General features: G+C 43.3%; 2 protein-coding genes and 1 long non-coding RNA gene across 8 annotated transcripts in view; 1 reads left to right on the top strand and 2 right to left on the bottom strand.

The window, feature by feature from the left end:
* LOC128891915 (histone acetyltransferase KAT6B) overlaps window positions 1–16,489 on the bottom strand; it is a 29,177-nt gene extending 12,688 nt beyond the window's left edge. For 2 of the 5 annotated variants that reach the window (XM_054151879.1, XM_054151875.1), the window contains exons 1-2: window positions 14,739–15,517; window positions 4,664–5,447 (exon numbers count right to left, since the gene is read on the bottom strand). In XM_054151879.1, the coding sequence (XP_054007854.1) occupies window positions 4,664–5,209 (546 nt within the window). In that variant the 5' untranslated portion in view covers window positions 5,210–5,447; window positions 14,739–15,517. The other 3 variants (XM_054151877.1, XM_054151876.1, XM_054151878.1) reach the window with 3 other exon arrangements.
* Window positions 10,239–14,066, top strand: LOC128891927 (uncharacterized). Its single transcript, XR_008460958.1, has 3 exons — window positions 10,239–11,948; window positions 12,360–12,926; window positions 13,084–14,066. It is a non-coding gene; the product is annotated as an uncharacterized LOC128891927 (long non-coding RNA).
* Window positions 16,490–16,594: 105 nt separating the features above from the next.
* Window positions 16,595–20,008, bottom strand: LOC128891919 (uncharacterized). 2 transcript variants are annotated; one of them, XM_054151885.1, is made up of 5 exons: window positions 18,393–20,008; window positions 17,699–17,906; window positions 17,350–17,625; window positions 16,853–17,261; window positions 16,595–16,789 (listed from the first exon to the last, which is right to left on the bottom strand). In XM_054151885.1, the coding sequence occupies exons 1-5, from the start codon at window positions 18,407–18,409 to the stop codon at window positions 16,662–16,664; spliced, it is 1,038 nt and encodes a 345-aa protein (XP_054007860.1). In that variant the 5' UTR covers window positions 18,410–20,008; the 3' UTR covers window positions 16,595–16,661. The 2 variants fall into 2 exon arrangements, with proteins under 2 accessions (XP_054007860.1, XP_054007862.1); XM_054151887.1 differs by lacking the exon at window positions 18,393–20,008 and adding an exon at window positions 18,058–18,364.
* Between the last annotated feature and the right edge of the window lie 83 nt (window positions 20,009–20,091).

Below are 20,091 nucleotides of genomic sequence, written 5' to 3' on the forward strand. Positions count from 1 at the left end.
TAAACGTAATGTGTATTAAATTATACGTCATTCGAAACGGATAATTTCTCCTGTTTTCTAACGGAAATTTTACTGGTATAGTCCAAAAGTTATACGCCAACGTCATCAAATTTCTCGATACGGACCACTGCACGTCGGTGCCCCCTTTCGAGTCTTCAGTTCTTTAACGTCATAGCCCGCGCCTACGGAAAATCCCCATGCAACACGACTGACTCATCGCTTCGGACCGTTGCTATTATTATTCGCGGTCAACTGTTCCTGAAAACCGATCGCATAACTTTCTGTAAAACTGAAGCATCTGCTTGTGCTAAAACTTCCTCGACCGCTCGGAGGATTCCCTCCTTTTAATGTCACATCATGGTCAAGTCGATGTAAACACTGTACATGGAATTATTTCGTCAACGTCTGGGAATATATGGTGGTGTCAGCGACTACTTTTTTTCAACGGGAAGAATAACAAAATATCTGGGAAGATCGAGATGAACTCATCGACTCTTTCAATTCCTAAAATAGAGAAATCGAGATTATTCCATGACGTAGGTTACAGTTTTCGTGAAACGAAAGAAATTAGAGTAAACATCAGGAGGAGTACACGAATGCATTACTTATTTCTATGGAAATTGTGTTGTGGTCGATCGATATTGCTGGTGCTGAGTGCGATAGAAAAAATGCCGACTGAAATATTGGGTTTTCCGGAAAGTTCGTGCCTATTTTTAAGAAAAATTCAAAGGCATATTTGAATTTTGATATATATTTATTGAATTATATATGTACCATTATATATGTTCCACAACCGTTCCACCTGTTAACGAATGTACACATTTTATTTGTTTTCAGCCATTCCGATATATTCAGACCTGTAACGCCTAATTAAAATCGGCATGAATTTTTCCAGACAGCCAAATATTTTTCAACAACGATTGCTCGATCTGTAGTGTAGGTAAACATTGCTGGCGAAAAATGCTACTTCCACCTATCGAATGAGTGCTACACATACGTGTTCATTCATATTACGTTGTACTCTATTAATATACCCTCTAATCGATGTACATATATCGTCGTCATAGTTGATTCCAACATCAACTAGACATCTGAACATTCGATTTTCATTTATCGTCTTCACCGCGACGTGACACTATTCGCGGTAAAACTGACACGAATCGAATAGTAAAACAATACTGCACTGTCGCGACCTGTTTTTGCTACACGAAACGTTAACGCGTCATCCCTCTAGAGCATGAACGTTAAAGTATCAAAAAGATTCCTCTCGGTGTACCTTTTCATCGTTCCCTAATGAGAGATTCGATGAAATGTTCGGCAGCTTTCCGAGCCCGATTTTCTATTCGCGTAGCTGCGAGCAAGATGGAGATCCGACAGCCCGTCATTATCCAACGGTCGATCGATCGTGATGAACGAAGCACGATACAGAGAACGGGTTAACTAAAAAGCGCGGGAAACGAGGCGGGCGGCAGGTGGCGACGCGGAGCGGCGAAACCGTGAAACCATCTGGCAAACAGAGAAAGAGAATTAGCCAGAATCGCGTCGACGCGACCGTTCTATAACTTTCCGCGCTCTCTGCGGCCTGACACGCATAAAACGCGGTCGTCGGGAACGCGAAGGCACTTTGGTGGGGAGGCAAGGGAGCAAAACGACGGCAAGGAGGAACAGAGACGGAAAGAGAAGTTGGAGTGATTCCGTGCGCGCGGAGGATCAATAAGAGAAGCGATATACAAACGAGTCGCCGGAAGTTGGCCGAGATAGCACATCGTCCTGAGCCTCTCCCCTCTGTTCGGCCCCTCCCGCTCCCCTGATCGTTCTAAACCTTCTCGAGGCGTGGGCACACGGCGTGACTCGCCAGCCGCACGAAGAAAGGACCGTAACGAGCACGTAATATTTTCCTCGTTGATTCGCGCCAGCCACGGGCCGCGCATCGCGATGCTCCAACGACCATCTTTGCCAGCTTTTGTATAATATGATGTCATCCCGCGCACGAAATTCCGATGAAACGCGCCGCGGACCCTCGACACTTCTCTCCGTCGCTCGTACGTTAAATTGATATTCAAATTAAGGTGTGACGATGATTCACCATCGAGTCGATTCATTTTCTACCTGTACACGGCCTAATTGTCACGATATTTTAGATGTAAGCAAATCGATGCTTTGTTTAGTCTCTTCGCCGGGGAAATTTCAAGCGTTTTGCTCTGACCGCCAACATTCGACACAGGTGTATCTACTATTTTAACAATGAAAATACTCGAAAGGCTACATACATATTTCTGGACTAATTGCAATCGATCTAAACTTGGGATATCGGAATAATGAAATTCATTCCGAGAGCGTGGTCTTGACAAAAATTAACTCGGATAGAATCGGTGAATTTGAACGAGTCGAAAGGGGACACGAGATTCTTTAATCTTCCGAGTCGCGTACGCGAACAGGAAGAATCACCCTTTTCCTGATTCTACCACGGATCACTGGACAACCCAGTAGACCCTTGTGCTCCATCGACGGCTCGTCTCGGGCTATTTCCAATACGGCGACAAAATTCAATATCGGCGCGAGTTAAGTCCCAAGACGAGTCGGACGGAATCGAGAGCAATCGGAGGAAAGGTGAGCGATGATCGTTCACCTTCTCTCGGCCGGCGATATAACGTCGACCGCGAGAGAGCGATCAGGAAGAATTTCTCTCGTGCGAATGGGACTCGAGGCCCTCCTCGCCAAGAGAAAGACACGGCATACTGAACGAGCCTCGCCGATCGTTTTGCTGAGATTAATGGGGAACGGTGCGGGAACTCGCGAACTGCTTTTTGCTTCGCGACGTTTGACCTCGGATGAACTTCGAGCGAGTCGATGGAAAACGAGGATCGACGCTGCGATCGAGTTCCGTGATCCAAGTATTCGTACACGTGCGGAGATGAAGACGGATAGACACCCACGGGGGAGTAAAGTCGCGTTCCAACGTAAGAGAAAGATTACTATGACATCTGCTGTGCTTCAAAATAGTAGAACGTCGATGTCAACAACCAAGGAGCTCTTGTGACGTGGGCCTTCACGCTAAGGCCGATCGCACACAACTGATCAGTTTTAAACCACTCTGAAACTAGTTACACGCGACCGTGGATCTAGGTAAAACAAAGATAGGAAAAACAAAAAGCTCGAACGGTTTGCAACGGTGTGCGTTCGGCCTTAAAGGTATGAAAGTTTCACTGCAGCGGATCACTGGCGATCGGTAATCCTAATCACCGAGAACCAGTCGCCACCCGCAACAACGACCCGCCCGAACGGGTCCTAAGATGCTAAACAGATCTAAGAGCGAGTCGCAGATAGGAATCTTGGTATACGTATATAGTATGCGTGTACACGTAATTCCAAACGAGTCGCGACTCTAACGCGAAACGTACTCTCCCGAGTTCAAGGCCGTGAAAATTCTCGCGATATTCGCGCAACAGTTGCTCCCCGCTTTGTCGAGCACAGGTGGTTCCGAAACTCGAGATCGTTTCGTCCTCCTCTGCTCCTTTGCGCAGATACGGTCGCCATTTGTCTGCACGGCGAACAGGTGCAAGTCACCGCGTTCGGCGACTATATGTACATATCCGTACGAGTTTTTCAACGAGACGATCGTACGATTTGCATGCGCTCGAAGTCGGAGAGGTGTACATACGGAGGTACACTCCTGGGTTGAACTAGTGACATTAACCACCGGTCGAGGCAACGAGGGAAAGGCTGTGCGCGAAATGAAGCGTGAAAGAGACGGAGGAGCCACCGTGTATCGCGGCGGTAGATCTCGCGGTGCGCACAGGTTAAACGCGCGACGTATCGTCCATTCGCTAGGTAGATTCCGCGGGTATCGCCATGGTTGAAACAAATTGTCCAACTGGTCGGATACCGTCTCGAAACGTTCAGCGAGAGCCATTTGTTCGCTAGGCGCGGTTCGACGTGAGTCACGTGGAATAAATTATCCTGGAGACAAATGCTCGTAAAAGTACACATATTCCGGGGTCATTTGCTTCCAGTTAAATATACCGAGTGTGCGAAACGTTACGAGCTGTTCTCGCATAGACTAATTAAGACAACGACTCCAATTTTCCTGGAATCAAATGGTGCAGCGGAATTTAATACGAAAGGATTACACGGTACGATTAGACTGCGGACTTTTATGCATTTATAGGAAATTTGAATTCGAAGAACGTACGAATCGCGCACGGTATGTAGATGCGCGTATCGTTGCGCGAAAATATGTAATGTATATAAAAAGAAATGTCGAAGGTAAAGTTCGCGTTATAATATTTGCCGAGTAAAATAAATTCCTACTTCAAGTTTTGTAAGTACGTGTGCAAAGTTTCATGGTTGGAAACCATTCTGGTTTCGTTTTTCACTTTGAAATGTAATCAAACGGAAGCGAGTAAATGATCGAAGACGACAGGCTTTGTGCTTGATTACGCTATTCGCCGAGCTATGAGATTAGTTTTGCGTTAATAACGAATTAATTTAGCCTTCTCTGTATCTTTAGTAAGTCGGTTTTCAACCACTGTCGTTCGATCTATGATCGAGGACCTGTTAAGTTTTTATTTTGCACGAAGATCCGCAGTCTAGTTATGACGCAACCTCGCAAGGTCTACCGCAGGAGGTTACATCGATGAATAGAGGAACGAGAGTGACTCACCTTGGGGATAGGTGGGTCCGGTGGCGGGACGTAAGAGGTGTCGCCAAGCTTCTTGAAATAGGGTGGCCTGTCCGGTTGCCGGAAGAGCCTGCCATCCTGGATCACGAGACCTCGATCAGCCGCCCTTTTCGCGGAGAGTTTCAGCGCAGTCCTCAGGTCGCCCTCGGCTTCTTCCTCGACCGTGTGACTCTGCCTGATGTACTTCTCGATGGTCTTCAGGGTCGAGCCCTCTCTCTCGCCTAGCTCTCTGACGGCCTTGCCGAGCACCTTGCTAAGATCGGAGGCTTTGCCGACTTTGAGCGGCTTGGACTGCAAGCCACCCGGGTCCTTGTACGAGGATTGTCCCTTGTTGAAGATCTTGAGCACGTCGCCGCGTTTCACGGCGACCTCCAGGTGCTCGGCGATCTCCTCCTCGTGGAAGTTGTGGTGCTGGCGGATCGCGTGGCATATCCGCTCGACGCTGGGCCTCTGTTTCTGGCTGCGGATCTTACGGATCGCGTCCAGGAACCAGGCCGACCACGTTTCCGCGGACTCCGGCTCGTCCATCTCGTCTCCGTCGGCCGTCTGCCAACGAGGGCGGCGGCGGCGGCGGTGGCGACCACCACGTACCTGGCCAGGTTATACACACCCGGTGGACAACGCTCGAGCGCCTCCGGGTCGGTCGTGTCACGGCCACGTCATTCACATCCTGCGACTGCTTCGCTTCGGCCTGCTGGGACCTTCGCGGAGACTCGTTCCGTCGCCTCCTCGTCCGGGTTAGCCACACGCGTTTCTTACGCTGACCCTGAAACCAGAATCACGTTCATCGTCAGATTCGAGTGATTCAACGCCACGTGTTGTTCAAGAAATATTGGGAGCTAGTATCGATGGAAGGGAAGGATACTTGTTTGTTTGTTGCGTTTATAGCGCTAGCCAGGGTGCTACTGACTATCGATAGCTACTGGCTCCCCTTATTTGCTGTTGCATTGTTCAAATTCTTATTTCTCGCCCTTAGGCTTTTCCATACTTAATATTTAACCCAACCAACACTAACCCAACCATGAAAAACTACTCACTGCTCTACTGTCCGCCCGGAAGGATACTCTTAACCCTTTGCGGTTCAGAGCCCATGAATTAATCAAAGTAAACAAAAGTACAAACAAACAAAAATGTGGAAAATTTTATCCGACCCCTGAAGACGTTCCCCAAACGTTCGACGAATAGACGAGCAATGCCCCCGGTCCACGTATCAGGCCGTTCGCCAAATACTCGACAACAGCCAAGTAGATGCCAAGTAGACATGGCTCCGTCGTCGAGAGGTTAATCCGAAGCATAAATTTAGCATTCGTGTTTACAAAATCTCGGTACGAATTGCTCCCGAGGCCGAGGGTCGATTGAATGTCCACGCGAGAGCACGTCTCCAGCGTCCAACGATTCGAGCTTCGGATTTGGAAACGCGTTTGATCGCGTTGCGGCGTATACGACAGTGATTAGCACGGGAGAGAAACGGCGTTCATCGATCGGTTTCCTGGCTGGCCAAGTAATGTTTTCAGTTAGGACAACGCGCGCCGGAAGTTAGCGTGCCGTTGAATCGCGGGCGTTCCGTTGCAGAGAAAGAATCGCTGATAAAAAAAAAAAAAAAATAAATATTCCCTCTCCGACTGTCCATTCTAGACTGTTTGTATCCATTTCATTTATCATCCTTGATCAATTTTTAATGAACGGTTCGATTGACTCTAAACAGTATTTAATCGCAGTATAGAAATGTTCGGAAGTGTTAGCCTGGCGGTCAAAGTGATACGCACGTGTCGAGCACATCATCTCACGTTCGAAATCGACCAATTTCCAGCTGGTAAAGAACGATTCGCCGATTTTCCCCTGAGCGACGAACTTTCTCCTCGACGGGAGCAAGCTCGCGAAGGCACGTACACGTGGAAGAGAGAGAGGAAATATTTAAAAATCGCTACACTCGCCCGATAGCATTGCGCAACGTGAAACGCGACCTTTAAGTCCGCTGCTTATTATCACCTTTGACTTCTGACGACGCTCGTACAAAGTATTACAACTAGATCGCAGATTTGATCCGTTTATGATATGAACTAATAAATACGCGCTGATGCCCGAACACTATTTACAGAGTACCTCGAGGTACCGATATCTTGCGTGTAAATCGGGGACACTGGGTTTGAGTTCGTTCCCACGTCAACGAAAAAGAAATAGAAGAGTGTTGCAAGATGCTAGTTTTCCCTTGAAGCTCTCGCGCGAAACGATGCGTTCTTTAAATAGTCCACGAAATACCGATACCGTTGCCCGTTGAGCGTTTCGGACACGTCAATCGTCATCGAGCAACGCGAACATACTCTTGTTCGCGGCACGAGAGCGCACGGCGAAAAAAAGAACATTGGTAGCGTGTATCGAGTTGTGTCATAAATCATGGCGGTCTTTTTCAAGCATAAATTCTTCGAATAAATTCAAATATCATCGACTATTCGAGAGAAGAATGTTTACCCTTTAAAATATAGTAGACGAATTCATTTGATTTTTAGGCTATAAAAATTCTATCCGATTGTAAGAACATTCTCTCTTACGGACGAATAAAATCGCGTCAATTGCACACTTTTCATATCCACGGTTTCCATTCTCTCTCCATTAACCATAGGCGAAATTCCGATGTCACGCAATAATTACAGTCGTTGTCCGTTAAGCTGGTTCAACGCGCGAATGCTCGCAGTTTGGCTTCCTGGTCGTGCTCCTTCGATTTCCCAACCTCGAGGCCAAAACACCAGGAAAGGAAACGCATCGTGAACGCTGTTAGGTAACGATCAAACAAACTCGATCCGATGATGATCTCTCGAAACGGTTCTGAACATCTTGGATCATTTAATCGGTTGGTCTCGACTAAAGATCGACCACTTAACGCTATCGAAGAAACAGCAATGATTAATGATCCCTCTGTGGAAGTATACGTGGATTGTAAGCACGAGAGGAAATACATAACCCAAACGATACAGCGATGTCCATGGTAAGACGTGAAAAAAAGTGCGAGAAAACTAAGCCGCAACATCATGTAACCGTTAATTTAATCTATTGCATTCGGAAGCCATTTCGTTACAGAGAAACGCATTCGTTATAAAGAAATAATTCGCTAGTAAAGATTCTTAAACTTACGATGTCTTCTCAGAGGATACATCCGAGTGCAAAGGATTAAATAAGCGTATAAACAGATCTTCTTGTACTATACGAGCAGCTTCTAGGGTTAATCGAAAATTAATTATCCCTCGAGGAACACCGCCTGTAAACATACCGTCTAGGCGACACAACCAGGCGAGGAGGAACGAGATGCAGCTGTGCGATACAAGTTGACCTAGGCCAGTGCTGCTGGCTGCGAGTAGCGAGTGCACGATAATAAATATCTCTCCGAGTTTAGCCGGCGAAAAAAACCGTAAAACGCCGAGTTAAACCGGCTCCGGTTGATCCACCGGAAGAGAAGCCGCCATTCCGATCCCCTGTTACGACCTCGTTTTCACGCCACGTGCACGTTCTATTCTCGAAACCGTCTACAACCCTTCCAGCGATGCGGGCTACACGGTTTCCCGCCAAAACCTTCTGCCCGCTGTAGGGGCTTCGAACACCTGGAACATTGGGAAAATTACCAACCCTTTGCACTCCCATGTCGCCCCTCTGAAGAGACGTCGCGAGTCTAGAAAACTTTGTTTACATTCCGAGTAATTGGATCGCGCACCCCATTTACATAAATCTGCATTTAAAAATACGCGCGCAGAACGCGTTCTCGTTAAAAAGTCAAGTACGAGTATTGTAGCACCTAATTGAGTACAATCGTGTACGAATAAAATCGCGACAGCCGCGCGCAACTTTTGATCTGGACAGTTTCCGTTCTCTCTCCATTAACCATAAGCGATAATACCGATGTCACGGAATAATTACAACCGTCGTTCGTTAAGCAGGTTTAACGCGCTGGAGATATAACACGCGTTATAGAAGCGGCAGAGACGTAAAAACTTGCTGGAATATTCGTATCGAATAAATGAAAGTGGAGCGCATAAATGAAAGTATCATTTGTGCTTGATTTGGATTTGAAAATAGTCGGTTATACGATATTAATCATGCGGGAAACCGGTCAGGGAATAATTAATCGTCGAAGAGAGAATAAATAGGTAAGCAAGAAATGAATAAATGTGCGAAACGAGGTAAAAATACGAGCGTTTGTTACCGCGAGTGAAATGTATGTTTTATGTATCCACTGTTGTTGGAACATTATCTTTCCAGTTCTCGAATTGATATTATGTACACATAGGTGTAACGTTATATGCATAGCAACGTAGAATTTCAATACAGAAAAACGTACAAAAAATATACATCAAGTATGCTGAATGTAATCTATTAAATTACATAATAATTTAATATTGCAATAAAGGTATGTTATGTGTAGTATGTATATTTGTCATATTAACTTGTATCATAAGTGCATAATATTTACAGTGTGCTAATTAGTATCTTGAGACAGAGATTATGTAAACGAATTATGATATTTGATAAACAAGATCGATACGAAGTTCACAAAAACTTACCGAATTCTATTTTTCGAATCTATTCGTGGTTACCGCTATCAACGTCTCGAGGTATCTACATATAACGAAATCCAACTTAAACAAAGACCGTCGCCCGTCGGTCGTCCCTCGAGCGCAAAGGGTTAAGCGTACGCGATCTCGGCCGTGACTCACGTTCCGACATGGATATCGGAACTCTTCACGGCGTAACATGTGTCCGCGTCTTTCTGGCGTGCACAAGGCCGCGTCGCAGCCAGTCGGAAGAAACGATCGAACAGAAAGTAGTCGCGAAACTGCCTTCGAGGGTCCTTCGCGGATGAAAACATCAGCGTTCGTTGCGTTACGATATCTTCGACCGATCAAAAATATTTTTATTTCCAATTAGCTCCCAAACTATTTCCCGAATTATGTCAAATGGTCATTTCTTATTTCCATTTCAATGGAAATATGACCAGGCGTTGAGATAAGCCCGAAGAATTCCGTGGTTGCGTCGTAAGTGGCGCGAAACGAAAAGTCGGCATTTTTAACGATGCAACGCGAACGGTAGCTGCTACATTATGGATAACACCGACGCGGAATGTACGCGAAAACCCTGATATACCTGGCCGCCACTACGTACATTGTAGTAAAGGGGATTAGCGCAGTTGGAGGCATGAACGCGCACCGATGACGAGATAACGTTAATACAATAAGCAAACGTAGCCAGGCTCCGCGGTGTCGCTGTCCCGCGGGAGGATATTTCGACCTGCGCGATTTCGTTCGCGTTTTTCCACGTCGCTGTTTCCCCGGCCGGCTACACCGGAGCCACCACCGTTATTCCCCACTAATTAACCAGCGGAGATCGATCGCGCGAAACGTTAATTGAATCGAACGATGAACCGCGCCGCTACAGTCAACGGGAAGGACGAAGGTCTGTTTCGGAATATTTTTTCCCGGTTACGGTAAATTAAAAAACAGGCACTACTATTCACGATAACAAATCTAATCCTCCCCGATTTGCATTTTTTTTTTATTTTTTTTTTTTTTTTTTAAATAGTTTAAAAAGTAACTGGAGATAATAATAACTTGCTAAATACTTTTTGTAGTATGATTAACAGCGAAGCACGTCTGTTAGGTATAGAATTTAATTCTCTGCCAGACCTAATCCAGACCTGATCCTCCCATTTATAGGATACTTTGTTTTTTTACACGGTTTTAAAATTAACTGGAGATAATAATAACTTCTCTCGTACTTTTTATGCTATATCTAGCAGCGAAGTATATTAATTAATTCTGTGACTTTCCGAGGTAAACTCATTATTTATAAAGGCCAAACGGCCAGTCGATGTTTCTACGTAAATTAGAGTAACGAAAAAGTAAAGAAATAATAAGTGATTAAATACGAAGGTATAGAAATTAATTTCTACGCGTAACGAATCAGTTCCAAAGGGTTCGTTAGGGTTCCTAGTTTCTAGTTCGACATAATTCCGTGATCAACTGTGTCTCCTACCATCGACTACGTGATTTCGTTCGCTCCATCGGTCGCATAAATTTCTACGCGAAACACGTACGCGCCGTGTAACTTTCGCGATATCCTTTAATCAGTGTCGAGGACACGGTTTCATCGACGGACGCATGGTAAAACAAATAAAAGACTTTCTTACGGCGTTCGAGGGTCGAAAATGTAGAAATTTTTCGGACGAAAGAAACTTTCAATCACGAATCACGGCGCGACTCGTCGAAGGCGATTGGATTTCCGGCGACGGTTTAAACTTTAAACGTCAGCCTTGGCTCGAATTCATTAGTCGGCCAATTACCGGCACGCTTCCAATGCTCGCGGAGAACAGGAGCGTATGCGAGCGAACGGACGAGCCACCTGACAACTTTCCGTCTAATGTCAACGTATACTTTGCGCGTCAAACCTATTCGAAACGTTCTTCTCGCTCACCTACGTCAACGAAAGCGCCGTCTGGCTACGCTATCTTATTAGGCGAAGCGAGATATCTTGCGCAATAAATGTAAGAAAACTCAGGTATTAGGATAACGCGCGCGCATTACAGCTTCTGTAACAAGTGAAACGTGATATATTATATGTAGCGCTAAATTCCGCGCTTTTACGTTCAAACATTTATAACTAGACTGCGGATCTTTAGGCAAAATTAAATCTTCGCGAACGTGGCTACAAAAATTGAACCTAAATAGGTATTTATTTTAGTCCGTAAATATTATAAACGTGAACTTTACAATCAATCTTTTTTTTATTTTTGCATATTGTTTGCATTCTGTAGCTTCTTGCACGTTGAAATTTCCTATAAATGCATATCCGCAGTCTATTTATAACTGTGGTTCAATTAAACAAATTTACTGGACCTTCTCGAGACCTCGCTTCAGATAAATATACAAAAATCTGCAATGAACGCGTGCAAATGCATAAATATGTTAAACGTAAAAGATATAATAAGCTGTGCGACGAAGGAAAGATTGAAAGTTGTATGGGCTTTCCTTTATAAATAAAGGCGCAGAGATAGCGTCTACATCTAATATCAAACACACGGATCTTTCACTTTATCTTTGAGGTTATGTCAGCTGATACGACGTATCGTTAAATCTAATCGCCAGGCAATCTGGCAGGCAACTCGGTCGTGTTGGGTTTGTTTTACCGCCAATTTCTCGCTTCTTAGACACGGCAGAAACGAATGGGACAGATTACATGGACGTAGGAGTTATTAAAAGGTTTCTAATTCAATTATAAATACGAGGTATCAGATTCTGTTGGTAATTTTTAGAAAATTATATGGTTCTGTCCCTGTGCGTGGAAATTAATTCTGTGCCTCTAGATTCGATCCTTTGTAATTCTAGTTTAAACAGATATATTCGTTATTTCGGTACGTCAAAGTACACGTAACCTAAGTCGATTGCTGTAGCGATCAAACACGCTGATTTAGAATAATAATTGTAACAGTAACAAGTAAGAATAAGTAGCTAACAATTTCCGTATTTTAATGGAGACCATATAATAACAAAACGACAATTAAATATTTCTACTCGAGCCAAAGTTACAAATGATTGAATATAAAGGCACAGAATTAATTTGTACGTGTAATAAACGGGGACACGAGCACGTAACTCGAGGACTCCGCTGTACATTAATTCAGTTCACGCTTTTACAGAAACGTACAGAAATGCGCGGAACGCGGGATGTTATTATACCTAACCTCAAAGCTACCTATCGCGACTAATTAAACAGCAACTAAACGGAACAATTTGGAAAAATGATTGAAGACGAAACGCGCGTGTCATATACAAAATGTACGTCCGAAGAATTCATACGGCAATGAAGGGAGAGATCAACAAGGCTCTACGCGGACAGGAAGCGACAGACACAATAAACTGTATCGACAGCACAACGTGACAGATTAATGCGAGTTAGGTCGCCGAGATAAAATTGCGGGCACGTCGATGGTACGTCTCTCAAAGTAGACAGCAAAAGTGAAGAATTCGTTTCGTGCTTTGTATTTTAACCAACCGGATTTAGCTAAGTGATCGCAGAGACGGAATCACAGGGTAAACACACCGCGACTGACACGTTCACTTGTGTGTTATCAAACTTGCAACGTTTACACTAAATGAATCAGTACTTCGTGTACTACAATATAGATGGACGGTTAATAACACAGTCAATGGGTTTCAGGGGATGTACACTGGAATTGGAAAGCCTATAAATAGATTCCGGATAGGTAAAGTGTTAAAATAAACTGTGTATGTAAAGTAATTTTCGCGTTTTCTTGATCCTCGTGCACGGATGTAACAGTCCACTTGATCTGTAAACCAGGGTCATTCGTTCTCGACACGTGTGAAAATCATTTTACAAATCTGAAAAAATTCATGTATTAGGTTGTCTGGAAAGTCCATGGCGATTTTTAGTAGGCGGTACACGTCTGAATATATCGGTACGGTTGAAAACAAATAACATGTGGACATTCGTTAAAAGGTGATAAAAATTGCGATACAGAATGGTACATATATAATTCAATAAATATATATCGAAATTCAAACGTGTCTTTAAATATTTCTTAAAAATTGGCACGAACATTCTGGACAACCCAATAGATTCTTTAAAGCTTTCAAATCGAGTCTACAATGAAATAGTTTAAGAATAACTTGCAATGCCAGGGGGTTTGTCCCAAAGTACCTCTACTTTTCAAAACTCGGTATTCGAACGAGCCTGGTTTTCGGAGTAAGAGTGAACATTCCGCGGAACAATATGAAATAATAGGCGCATCGTCGAACAATCGCGTGCTTTTATTTTTCGGTGATACGGATTGGAGAGAGTTTCGGGAACGATAGAAAAAAAAAAAACGGCAAAAGCGTGTAGAGCGTGGATCGTAGACAGCGGTGAGACGAAGAAAACTCGCGGCGGTAGTGAACGTGTTAAACAGGGAAATCGCCATGGATCGAGAAAGAAGGAGTATTTGTCCGTCGTAAGACCACGGGGACGAGGGCGAAGAGAGGCCAGTGTGGCCAAGCCGGCTGGCTGTGTTTGCCGGGGCCCCTCTCACCCGACGGAGAGTAAAAGAGAGAGAGAGCAGCTGCGCCACCGAGAAAACTAACCGAACGGCCCTAACTGCCGCCGCCCGTCGCTCGTTACCCTTGCGTTTGCACACGCTTCGATTCCACGAGAACCGCGTATCAAGCGTAATTTAAACGGTGATTCGGTTCGATGGGAATCGACGGAAGACGCCGAGCGCGAGAGGCAGACCGAACGGTGCCGTCGAATCACCCATTTCGAACGTGAAAATAAGCGATACGCGCGTGGACACCGTTCACGCACGATCATCGACTGGCTGCCGTCGGTAGCCATTTTAATCGACATACTTGAGAAACACGTACTTTTTAAGCCGGCGAACTCGCACACGATGATCCCGTAGCCGGAATGGCTGTCGCGATTCACACCTTAACTCATACGGGACACTGTACGCACGGCAAATGTTACGATCGCGACGGACGGAACCGTGGGCGACGGCCGTCGCTACGTTTATTTTCGATCCGTCGGCCACCCGAACGTAACAATATCGACAGCACAAACGTTTCTCCCGTTGACTCGAGGATACGGTACGCGTCGCGTGAGCAAAAAACACGAAACGATGCAATTACGTCGTCGAAGCAGAGACGACGAGGACACAAGTTTCTCGAAGCCCGACGGGCAGCCATCTTGGGTAGGCACGGCCAACACTCGGCCGTTTCGCACGATTTTTCGCGCGCTGGAACGATGAATCGGTGGAAACGCGGTGATGGGTCGATTCAGGGAAAAACCTGCTGTCGTACCATGACGTTCGGGTGTCCCTTCGTTCGTGCATAATCGAAAATAATTACGTGAAAAATAAAACGGAATAACACTGCGTACGGAGAAGATTATCGTTGTCTCACTCTCGCACTCTATCTCTCTCTTTCTCGAGCAGGCGGCCAGAACCGCTGGCCCGTATGCGTCGGGCGACGATTCGCGTGGCTCTCTGTTGGCCAGAATTTAATGTGAGGCGAATTGTCGTTACCTGATCGCGGTAGTTCCACGCATAGATCCACGGTGAGACACGCGAGAGCACGAGTCACTCAGGTACCGACACACAAGCCTCGCGTGTAATCACGATCACCAATTATCTCGCGACAACGGCGTCACATTTCACACAAATCAACAAAGGTTACCCACTTGACAAAGATGGCGGTCGCGGGGGTTACACACTGCGCGCACGCGGTGGGGAGCGCACTGCGCACACCGCGCTCTCGGCCACGGCGGAATCACGAAGAAACACGGTCGTAGCGGCACGCGTTCCCGTCGACCAATCAAACCGTCCACTTTGTCTCACACACTCTTGTTACCGGTCACACGTGCGTGCGTCGTGTTTCGTTGCTTCTCTCGCGCGCACACACAATTCCATATGTACACGGACCAGCAATCATGACGTGGTTCTGTATGTATACACGATACCCCGTGGGAGATTCAGGGAGTAAGGAGCTACGGAGCGCGGGTAAGCAGAAGCCGCAACGAAAGCGAATACTGAACCAGCCCGATATCGTGCCGAAGACTGTCGACTTATACGCGGCTTGTTGCCGTGTTACTGCCCCTGTGCTACTATGCTTCTACCACCACTATGGCCGCCCACTTCACGCTCGCTTTAACCATTCCCAATCGGCTTCTCGACGCGACAGCGCGCGCGACTGCTACGTGAACGATGCCGGGAGCATTGTCAACGAGCCTCCAGGGCTGTACCTGCCCCTTCTCGGGCCACACGACCATAAATAATAATAAAAGAAAATAATCGTCGATTTACTGTTGTACCTCTTGTCACTCCTTCGTCGCTTCGAACCACCCACTCTCTCGATACAATTGCCAGATGTTGCGGATTTAACTGCGTTTCTCCCCGTACTAATTGTTTTTTCATAACATTTGCTAGTTAAACGCGTAAGGCTGACCCTAAAAAAGTTACTCGTAGTTATTACATTGTTTTCTTAAACGTAAAGCATTGAAATTTACAAGAGTCTGATACAAAACAGTACGAGATTAAAACATATCACCATTTAAAACAGCACACCTAACGTCACCTGAATAAGAACATTCATTTATTTATAAAAGATTCGCATTTTTATTAAATATATGATAAAGGAGATTTTTTGAAAATAAATATCTCAAAACTGTCGATCGTGTGTATACGTATACATTATATTTCGTACCTAATTATTTATTAAGTATTTTTATTGTTCCTAATAAAATATATTTAAAAATAACTTTGAAAGGATCAGCGGTGTTTGTCTACGATCCTGATCGCGAGGGGCACGCCGTCACTTCTACCACGGTACAGGCGAAATACACGCACACCATGCTGTGTGCAATTTCGTAATGAGATTATTGATTTTTTTAAGGGCCGCCCTTACCCCGACGTGTCTCGTCCACGTATGTCTTTATCGCTACATCTCTATCCTACTCTATGTATATTCTGCATTTACGTAGCGAATGACGCAGGCGTGCCACACGATCGCGATAACTGTTTTTCGACTAACATTATTTCAACCAGTGCTCTTACCTTTTACAATACTTGTAAGTATGTATTCGATGCAATGGCCACGCTGCAACTGATTGTATTGATTTTTTAAGTCCTGCATAAATTAAACGATTACAAGAATGTCTCCTTTAGATGACGTAATTGCATAATTTAAGATACCGATTAATAATCTATTACTAAATAAGAAATTATTGTAAGGAATTGTTAATGTATCAATCTGTTCTTTCTTGTGTATACCTAGTTAAATAAAATTTATTTTATCGATTAAATTATTATTTGACCCAATTATCGATACGTAATCAAACGGTACCTAATATGTCGCTGAAATAAATATTCCACATTTAAGGAAATTAGGGTAAAAATTGTTAAGGCATTTATTAAGTACAGAATTTACAATTACTAACTGATTAAGAATTATCAAGGTGTAAAGTTAGGTTTCCCTTCGTAAGTACATCCAGATCTTTGTACGATTTGAGTTGCAGCCCAAATACCACATTTGGTACAGACTTCTATGCTTTTACCTTGTATAAGTTGAGCCAAGAAACCTGAAATAATAATAATATATTAATATCTTTCTAATCAATGTCCAATGCGTGCCAAAAACTTACCTCCTACAAATGCATCTCCTGCTCCATTGGTATCAACAACTTTTTCTTGTGGGAGTTTAATAGCAGGAACTTCTGTTACTGTATTATCTTTTGCTACAAGGATTTGTTCTGCACCCTGTGTTATCACAACAATTCTTTGCCTTTTTTTATTTACTTTCTCCATCTGTGACAGTTTTAAGGCTATTTCTTTTCTATCTGTAGTTTGGAAACCGTTAACTTTTGCAAAGGTATCTGCTTCAGTTTCGTTACCAAATAGTATATCAACATATGGAAGAGCAGCTAACATGGGAGCTTTATAAAATTCGCATAAAAATGGTGCACTAAGGTTCATCATAAACATTTTATTGTTTTCAAAAGCATGACGAGCTACCGTTTGAATCGTTTCTGGACTCACAGTTAAAAAAAATCCCTATAAATTGAAGCATAAGATTCAATATCGGACATAATTTTAATAATAAATAAGGGATATACATATATATATTTTGCTTAACACATACAGAGACATAAATATATTCAGCCATTTCTAGAAGCTTTTTATTTTCAGTTTCTTCTATGTGAGAAGATGAAAAGCAATTAGCAGCAGCCAAATTTGCACACAGCGATCTGTGATTTCCAGTAATAACAACTGCACAAGTACCAGTAGGTTCTTTATTCGTATACTGATAGCGAACATTCAAACCAGCTGCCCGTGCTCTATCTTCTAAAATTTTTGAATACTTGTCTGTTCCAACGCAACCCATGTAAGTTGCAACTTTTGGTTTTTCCAAGAACCACTACAGGAAATTAGATCCATTATTTGTAATTCAATATACAGGTTAATCTAATATTAGTTTTTAATCAATTTACTTGTGCTACTCTCATAGTATTTTGCACAGAACCACCAGCAATAAAATCTGCCTGATAAAGTTCTATTAATTCATCATACATGGGCTTGTGTTTTTCTTCAGCAAGAATAGCATCGTTTGAATTCAAACCATATTTTTTTAAAAAGTCGCTACCTACAGTTGCTGAAATATCAAGAAGGGGATTACCCATGCCCAGTAGGAGACCCTCCCTGAAATATACCACAATTGTTATAGTAATCAGAATTAGATCTATAATCTAAAAAATGAAGATTATCATCCGAATTTAAATAACAAAATAAGTCGATACTCATGAAAAATACGAATTGATGTTTAACAAAATTTTATTTTAGGGTTCCCTACCCTCGTGTCCCGATCCTGAATATTGCATAACCTGAATCTTTTCTTCCATCACGTGCTTATGAATTTAGAGAATATAAACTACAATAATTATTGCACGTAACAAGAATTAAGAGAAACTACACGAATTACACTGTCGCGGATTCATGAACCAAACATTCATAACACATAAAACGGATGACATTATCGAATGTTTGATGCAATTTAGCGAGCACATGATCAAAGCACGCGTGCAAAACATAACCTCTCCGAATACTTAGACATAACCTATCAATTTCAATGACATGATCGATAACATCTTCGACAAAGCCATGGACAAAAATCGTGAGGTGGATTACCGTAAGTCTCGCGCCATTTGAACACGACTTTCGTTTGTTTGTAGATAGTTCCAAAGGTTCCGTACACGTATGGCGACGGTGCGCCACTGAATTCTGCAGAACAATTCCGTGCTTCACGACGCAGGGTCAAATGACATCACGTGGATTTTTAACAGAATTTACACAAGAATATTATCAATCTCTACGTGAAAAATGAATGTCATTCTAAAGTAGATTAATACGTGTTACTCACGATAAGAGCAACGTTTACTTATGAATGGATTTCGTCACTCGCTCCGGAAAATCACTTCATCTTTAGACCTACTTTATTTAAACGGAAATGCAAAAATATATATCACACGAATATTTTATGAATGACTGATCATAGATATTTTTCGTGTACAAACATACGTTGGACTTATTTTTAATATATCGCGTAAATCTTGGAACTGATGCGTAAATTAAATTCTTTGAAATCTACACGTAATTCACGACACTTATAACGTAAGTCGGACTATTTTTCAATTTCTTGTCTATACATGCAATGCACTACGTTATCCATCTTACGCAATTAGACTACTAGTGGGGAATAACTCAAACCAGAATAATGTATTCATGTCGATGTGTGTCAGATCCTTGAAAAAGCACACATATATTTACTACTTACTCGTTCTTTTCATTTTACAAAGTATACACACTCGGTATGTTTTATCGATGCTGTTGATATGAAGCAAGAATATTGGAGGCCTTTATAAATTTAGCGTTACATATATATTTTTTAAGAAAAATACAGTACGACTTCTATTCGGTTGCTACAATGTTTTACAAATTACATGCATCGAAATGCTTCCTTGTTATATAATATATATTCTCTAATATTTTGTTCATCGGAAATGAAGACTTTACAGCGAACCATACAGGGAAAATCATTCCGATCATTTTTGCGAAGTCATCTGTCTGAATCTCCCAAGATGATGACGCATACTATCAGCATCTTACCTGAATCTTTCACGCATTACTTACCACTATATGTACATCTGAACGATTAAATGCGCGATACTTAAAAAAAGAAAATATAATAATGCAAAAAGTATAATGCATTACACAGTTTTGAAATCAGTTATTCTGCTAATAACTCCGTATACAGTTGCGATACATTGCTGATATATATAATTTGAATCGGTTTACGGTACAAAAAAAAAAAAAAAAAAATGAATAAAACTGCGTATAATACGTATCGCGAACATCGCAACAGAGATCGACGGCGCAAGCGCACGAATCAACCGCGCGAAAAATCAATTGCGCGCATCTATCGTCGCGCGTTCGAATATCACGTGACAGAGAGAAAAAAAAAAAACAGAACAGACAACGAAGGTAGAAATTGGTAGAAGTTCCGCATGGAGAAGAAGTACTCGTTTTCATTTACGATACCTTTGCGTTCCCCCACGCACAGCAGAGAAAGACATTTACACAAAATCCAATCGTTAGCAAGATAGAGAAGAAGTGTTGGAAGTGTGAAATCGCAGCGTCTCGCCACAGCCAATGTTAGAGTTTAGTCTGGACCTATATTCGCACATACGAAGTTCTTCGTATCGCAGGATTCACAATGTGCATGCGTGTGCGCTCTACCGCATCTCCTGAGAAAGAAAACATGGCTCTCAAAGTGTTCGCCAAGGCAGAGAAAAAACTGAATGAAATTTAATGCTGTCAGACAGAAGAG

Source organism: Hylaeus anthracinus, unplaced genomic scaffold (genome assembly GCF_026225885.1).
Source record: "Hylaeus anthracinus isolate JK02 unplaced genomic scaffold, UHH_iyHylAnth1.0_haploid 12002, whole genome shotgun sequence".
Classification (NCBI taxonomy): Eukaryota; Metazoa; Arthropoda; class Insecta; order Hymenoptera; family Colletidae; genus Hylaeus; species Hylaeus anthracinus.

What these genes read in the sequence shown, in the direction of transcription:
- LOC128891919 (XM_054151885.1), bottom strand. An exon ending in ATACTATGAGAGTAGCACAA is followed by an intron (nt 17,626 to 17,698) that starts GTAAATTGATTA and finishes AATTTCCTGTAG; the next exon opens with TGGTTCTTGGAAAAACCAAA. An exon ending in AGGAGATGCATTTGTAGGAG is followed by an intron (nt 16,790 to 16,852) that starts GTAAGTTTTTGG and finishes TTATTATTTCAG; the next exon opens with GTTTCTTGGCTCAACTTATA.